Source organism: Scylla paramamosain, chromosome 19 (assembly GCF_035594125.1).
Source record: "Scylla paramamosain isolate STU-SP2022 chromosome 19, ASM3559412v1, whole genome shotgun sequence".
Lineage (NCBI taxonomy): Eukaryota > Metazoa > Arthropoda > Malacostraca > Decapoda > Portunidae > Scylla > Scylla paramamosain.
The window spans coordinates 16271667-16278641 of NC_087169.1; the positions used below are offsets into that span (position 1 = coordinate 16271667).

Sequence of the window (6975 nt, forward strand, 5' to 3'; positions counted from 1 at the left end):
TGGGATTTGCTCTTCCTTAATTTACAGATTCCTGAGGTGTAAACATGTCTATATTAATCGTATTTTAAAAAAAGAGACATACAAAACAAAAAAATAATAATAATAATTCACTGGTTGATATAAAGGAGAAACAAAAATATTATTATTATTATACATTATTAACTCTATATTATAACATTTTAAAGGAGAAAGGTTCATAATATGCTTTGGTGTCAATGTTCTTGGCCACAGACGTCAAGACGGAGAAAAATATAAATCAGAATCTAAGTAAACAAAAAACCTGGTAATTATCGTACACGCAACGGAGAGTGTTGTACAAAGGCGGGTGGGTGGTGGGGTTGGGAGGAGAAAAATAATGCAAACCCTTTTTTTTTCCTGATTAACTCACTTGACCAGCTTCACGTGACAGTTTCAATATCTGCCTAACATTCACATAGTATTTATCTCTCTCTTGTGTTACGGCAGAGATTGAAACTGTGCTGGAGATTGAGTTTACTGATAATACATTTGCTTGTCTATCTATCTCCGCTCCATGCAATAACTAACAACTTGTATTTCAACCTTCTTCTTCCCCTTCTTAGGCATCGCTTTGTATACAGGGACTGCCACGTGTAGGCCTACTGGCTTCTTGCAGCTTCCCTTCTGTTCTTACGTTCTAAAATTTACGACTTTTCTTGTTTTCTTCTCTATATATTTTTTTCTCCAGTATTCATTCTATGTATCATCTCTCTTTCTACTTGTTTTGCTTCCATTTATCAGCTTTTGTCTTGCTTTTCTAATGTATATCACCTCGTTTTCATTATCTCGTATCATTTTCTTGTTTTCTATATCACCTCTTTTTGTACATTCATTCAGTCTTGTTCCTTCATCATGTCCACCTTTCGTGTCTAAGTTCATTCTATCTTCCCTCAAATCTCGCACAAAATAATAAGAAATGAGTTTATGTCTTTATGAAAACTCCAGAATCACTACTTTAGTTTTGAATTTTTTTTTTTTTTTCATAACTCACAAAAGAGGAAACAATCTAGCATAGTATTTCCTTTTCTTCTCTTTTGCTTGTTGGTTTTTCATGTGATTTTTTTTTCTCTATCTCCTTTCTTCAACTGGCTCATTTTCTGGTGCAGAGTTGAAATTCAGAAGTTATACAAACACTCCACATATACGTGAAGTCACACGGTACAGTATACATGCTAATATCAAAATATACCCTCCATTTTCCAATCATTCTTTTCTATCTACCAGAAAAAAAAAATAAAATAGTTGTGGGGAGGAGGAGGAGGAGGAGGAGGAGGAGGAGGTTAAGGAAGGGAAGGTATGTGTATGTATGTATGACTGGCTCTCAGACACGACTTAAGAACTAGATTACCTAAATAACATATAAAAAGCACTCACAAAGAAAAAAGGTTCTCTCCTCAAAATAACATTATGTATACAGTAATTAATATTTCTCCATTATACATATATATAAAAATACGAAAAAATGAAGGAAGAAAGAGGTTTTAATGAAGCAATCTGTTTTTTTCTTTTTTTAGCCCTTTGTTCACACGCTGACTATAGCAATAATAATGTAATGCGTTCCTAAGGGCCAAATTCAGGCTTGCACACGAGGGAATATCAACCATCTGGATCATGTACAAAGGTGCGAAGGTAGGGGGTGGAAAAAAGTGCTATTCTCTCCCATGTTTGTTGAACGTGAGATGGAGAAATGATACTGGTAATAATAATAATAATAATAATAATAATAATAATAATAATAATAATAATAATAATAGAAGAACATGTACTATAGATACATAAATAATAATAATAACACAGATTGAAGAAGTGAAGATTGAGTAGATAGGAATTGGAAAGGCTATAATAAAGAAAAGACAAGAAAAAGTCAGTAAAGGAAGAAATAGATGAAACCTAACAGAAATATCACCATAATGCATCAAAACAACCTCCACACAGAGACATCAGAATAGTTAAGACGTAAAAGTAATAGTAGAGATAATAATAATAATAATAATAATAATAATAATAATAATAATAATAATAATAATAATAATGTCTGAATATGCAAGGTAACAGACAAATGAAGGAAGAGTGAAAGAAAGAATGATAAACACAAGACAAGACGAAATAAATGACAAAAAAAAAAATCACATGTACATTTACAAAAAAAATAGGAAAAAATAGACAGACAAGAAAGTAAGAAATATAAAGAAAAAGAAGTAAATAGGGAAGACAGTTTCTCAAATTATAAAACAAACAAATAAACACACACATGCACATACAAACTTCGGAAACTGAACAAAAAGATAAGAATCAGGAAAAAGAGGTTTTATAAAAAAATAACAACACACAAACATTGGAAAAAAAAAAAAATGTAGGAATGAAGAAAAGGGGGAAAGAAAAAAATATATAGACAAAATCACAGATACACTCACATACACACAGTAAAGTACAGAATATTTTGTCCTATTATTTGTTTTTGTTTCCATACTAAAAAATACTTATACAAAAACTGACTCTCTCCTTCTCTCTCTCTCTTCCCATGTCATGTTGGTTGGTTAATAAGGAAACAAAAAAGGAGCAGAAAGCGTGCCTCATCTAACAAGAGTCCATGTGCTGGGAAAAAAATAATAACAAAAGAAGGTACAGAAAAAAGAAAAAAAAATGTTACTAAAAAAGAAGAAAAAATGCTTCTCCTAAAAAAAAAAAATGTTTGGGGATAAAATATATGTCTGTATTTCTTATCTATTCATGTATATCTTAGTAGTTATGTATACATGTGTGTGTGTGTGTGTGTGGGGGGGGGGTTCTTTTTTTGTGTGTGTTTTGTGTATTTTATCTTTTAAGTTAATCTATTTTTCTCTCATCTATTTGTTTATTGTTGTCCATTTGTCTCTCCCTAATCTATGAATAATTTTTTGCTTTTTTTTTCTCTTTTCTGTGGTTTATCAATTCAGCCATTTTCTCATTTATTCATGTATACTTTTTCGCCCTAAGCTTAATTTTATTTATGTTTTTATTCATTTTCTTCAAGCACCATACACTCACTCACTCACTCACTCACCAAGGCATATATTTTCATCAATTTCTTCCATTAACAATCATCTGAACTTTTTATGTCATTCATATAATAAAAAAAAAGTTTAACTGCGATGATCTTGTATTCGGCAGACCTTTCTTGAACTTTGCATCCACTTATGCACTTGATCCATCAGTGTTCCATCCACAGAGCCACATTTTCAATGCTTCACATCTTTGTTACAATTCTTGAAGCTCCACACTCAGTTTTCTGTTTTCTTCAGATAATGTCCTTTGTTGCTTTTCCAATAACAATCTTCTAAAGTTCAATATTGTCACCTATATCAGTAATTTTCAAACCTCAAGTAACTTCTTAAAAGCTCCATTGTCACTTTTTTCCAATAATCTTCAAAACTCAATGCACGTTTTTCATTAATTTCCAAAGTTCTACAAAGACTTTCCAATTCCCTTCAAATCTTTGTGTTCTGTTCCAATAACTTCCAGAACACTCTATTGTCACTTTTCCAGTCATATTCAGAGCCCTGTAGCACACACTCGCAATAATTTTCAAAGTTCTATGAAGACTTTTCTGGCATCACTCTTCCAGGATCACTATTCCAGTAATGTTCAGAGCTCTTCCTCACTTTTCCACAGTCATTTCCAGTCAAAGAATTCTCAAACACAACCACATCAATAAATAAACGGCTTAATATCATCTGGGTTTCCTTCCTGCATTTTGTAAAGCTAAACTCGCTCTAGCACCCTTCCAGTCTTTCCAGTATACCTTCCAGACTTTCCAGAGTACCCAGTAATACTCTTCCAGCATTTCCGTGCACCTCATGATACACTTCAAATCTTTCAGTGCATCCTATACTATTCTAATTTTCCATTGTACCTAAACATTCTTCCAGGCTTCCAGTACAACCCATAATATACATCCAGTCTTCCAGTGTACAATGACACTCTTCCAGTACAACCTGATACTCTTCCAGGCTCCCAGTACAACCAATGCAATTTTCCATCCATTCTTTCCAGTACAATGTTAAATACTCTTCCAGTCTTCCAGCACAACCCATAACATACTTCCCAGTCTTCCAGCACAACCCATAATATACTTCTCAGGCTTCCAGTACAACCTCATACAACTTTCATTCTTTCCAAAGCAATCTAAACACTCTTCCAGTCTTCATGCACACCCACAAAACTCCTTCCAGTCTTCCAGCACCTCTTTGAGCTTCCAGGCACCACAAGTCAGATGCATTCCAGTTCAGGCTTCACTGTGCACGTGTGTGTATATGTGTACGTGTGTTCCACCTTGTCGCTTGGGTAAATTTCCACTTTGCATCACTCCACATTGCCTCCACATGCCTCAGCCTCCACTGGTCCGTGAGTAGAAGCTGGAGTGGAGAAAAAACATCCATTATTCCATCCACTTTAGATTCCATACTCTTCTTTATCTTCCCTTCCTCCCTCCTCCTCTTCCTCTTCTTCCTCTCAGCCGAATACCAAGACATCATTTAATTTTTACTTTCATTTTTTTTTCTGTTTTTCTCCATATTTTCTCCTTGAATAAGTTCCTGCTTGAGAGTCTTGCGTCCTCAAGGTAAGTCTCAGCAGGTGCGATCACAAGGCGACTCACTCTCTCCTTCACCTGAAACTGACAGACGATAAGACAGAGAGGTACATGGAAACAGACTGACATAAATAAGGACAGATAAAGAGAGATAAAAACACACTTATTTAAACTTTAAACTCTTGAATTCTGAAACACACTCATCTAAGCTTAAAAACTCATAATTCTGCCTCACACACTCATTTAAACTATTAATACTTACCTAAACTGAAAAATTCCCTAAACCTCTAATCTAAGTTTACAAATACATATCAAAGCTTACAAACTCACCTAAACTTCTCATCTAACCTCGAAAACACACCAAGCTCGCCTCAGACACTCACCTAAGCTTGTAAGACGACCATTCGCAGTCCTCAGGCTCTCTCAAGTCAGCGACAGCGATGGAGTGAGAACGCTGCAGTGGTTTTCGCTTGATGGGCCTTTCCGAAGTACTCCAGTAGGGCACCTCGCAGTAAGGGATGGAGATGTATGGCACGTGCTGGTAGGCGATCTTCTTACGGGGGATTGGGCTGTATTGAACCTGAAAAAAGAGTGAGACAAGTGGCTTAGATTGTGTTATAAAGTATTTGATGAGTGTATGTGTTTTTTTTGTGGGATTAACCTATAAACTCTCAATTGTTTTGGCGGGATCAAATGCGCTTCCTTTTGAGTCGCAGGCTTGCTTCGAGTCCAGTTATACGTGGCTGCGCGCTCTGTCTTTGCTTAATATGTTCCAGCTCTGTGCACAGTGTTTCCTTTTACTCCTGGAACACTTGGACAATACTACTACAGTGCCCCAGTACATAATAATTGGTGGCAGAGGTGGGATACGAACCCACGCCTCTGAAGAGATTGGTACCTCAAATTAGAGGTTATGGCGTGTCTGTCATATAAATTAGAAGAATTAACGATGCACTGGCGTACTGGGTGTTGCTGGTGGTGTGTCAGAGGTGTGGTGTTACAAACAGTATCTGGGTGTTGTTAGTGTCGAGTGTTGTGTGGAATGGCAAAATGATGTGGAATTATACAGGACAACAAAACAATAACACAAAATTGCCGCCACTGAATGAAAGATGATTGCAGTGAATGACACGACAACACAATGATGTATGAATGAAAAATGAGACAAAATTACAGATTCCAATGCATTCTCTCTCTCTCTCTCTCTTCCTCTCACTACAACCTCTTCCCACTTATCTAACATCCAGCAAATATTCCACAGACACACACAGACACACACACAGACAGACACACACACACACACACACACACACACTACAACTTCTCCCCGCTCACCATAACAGTGCCAACCTTCTGGTAGCAAATATCGAGGTACTGAATCTCTTGGCAGGGCAGTACGATATCTAAAGGTCTCTTCACCGACACTGACGTTCTTCTGGGCACTGACGAAGACAAGCTCGCCCCGACAGCCGCCCCAGCAGCAGCAGCGGCGGCAGTAAGAAGGCCTCCGCTACCGCTCCCGCCGCCGCCTCCACTGCCTCCGACTCCTCCACCGCTTCCTGTCCGCTTGTGTGTTCTGATCTTGCTGTTACTAGTACTGCTGTTGCTATTGTTGTTGTTGCTGGTCGTATTGTTGTTGTTGTTCTCCTGGTTGTTCTCTCTGTTGGCGGGGAGAGAGAAAGACATATTGTGTGGTTAAGGTGGTAGTTGTTGTGGTAATAGTTGTTGTTGTGGTGGTAGTAGTAGTGGTGGTGGTGGTGAAATGAGTCTTCGCTAGCAGAGAGAGAGAGAGAGAGAGAGAGAGAGAGAGAGAGAGAGAGAGAGAGAGAGAGAGAGAGAGAGAGAGAGATCAATAGCCTTTCATTATATACTGTTATCTGAAAGGCGAAATAATACGGGTGCTAAACATTCAGAGAGAGAGAGAGAGAGAGAGAGAGAGAGAGAGAGAGAGAGAGAGAGAGAGAGAGAGAGAGAGAGAGGAATAACATATATATTTACCCCGGTTACTGACCTTCTACTCTCACCCACACTCATATCTCTCTCTCTCTCTCTCTCTCTCTCTCTCTCTCTCTCTCTCTCTCTCTCTTTACCTGTATGCAAATTACTCACGTATTACTGGATCAAGTTACCTCCTCCTCCTCCTTCACCTACTCTGCTATATTTTTTTTCTTTCTGTTACCCCTCCTCCTCCTCCTTTTCTTCCTGCCACTCCTCCTCCTACTCCTCATCTTCCTCCTTCTCCTCCTCTTCGCACCGGTGCATAACCCGTATATAGAAAGGTGGAGGTTATATACCAGCGGAAGTGTCTTGGTGGGAACAATAGTGAGATAGTGAACTCTCTCTCTCTCTCTCTCTCTCTCTCTCTCTCTCTCTCTCTCTCTCTCTCT

At 37.7% G+C, this 6975-nt stretch overlaps 1 protein-coding gene across 11 annotated transcripts in view; it reads right to left on the reverse strand.

The window, feature by feature from the left end:
- Nucleotides 1-758: 758 nt before the first annotated feature.
- LOC135109750 (signal transducer and activator of transcription B-like) overlaps nucleotides 759-6975 on the reverse strand; it is a 124989-nt gene continuing 118772 nt past the window's right edge. For 7 of the 11 annotated variants that reach the window (XM_064021342.1, XM_064021340.1, XM_064021341.1 and 4 more), the window contains 3 exons: nucleotides 5924-6248; nucleotides 4972-5168; nucleotides 759-4672 (listed from right to left, as the gene is read on the reverse strand). In XM_064021342.1, coding sequence (XP_063877412.1) covers nucleotides 4663-4672; nucleotides 4972-5168; nucleotides 5924-6248 — 532 coding nt within the window. In that variant the 3' untranslated portion in view covers nucleotides 759-4662. The remainder of the gene's footprint in view (nucleotides 4673-4971; nucleotides 5169-5923; nucleotides 6249-6975) is intronic. The other 4 variants (XM_064021344.1, XM_064021351.1, XM_064021346.1 and 1 more) reach the window with 3 other exon arrangements.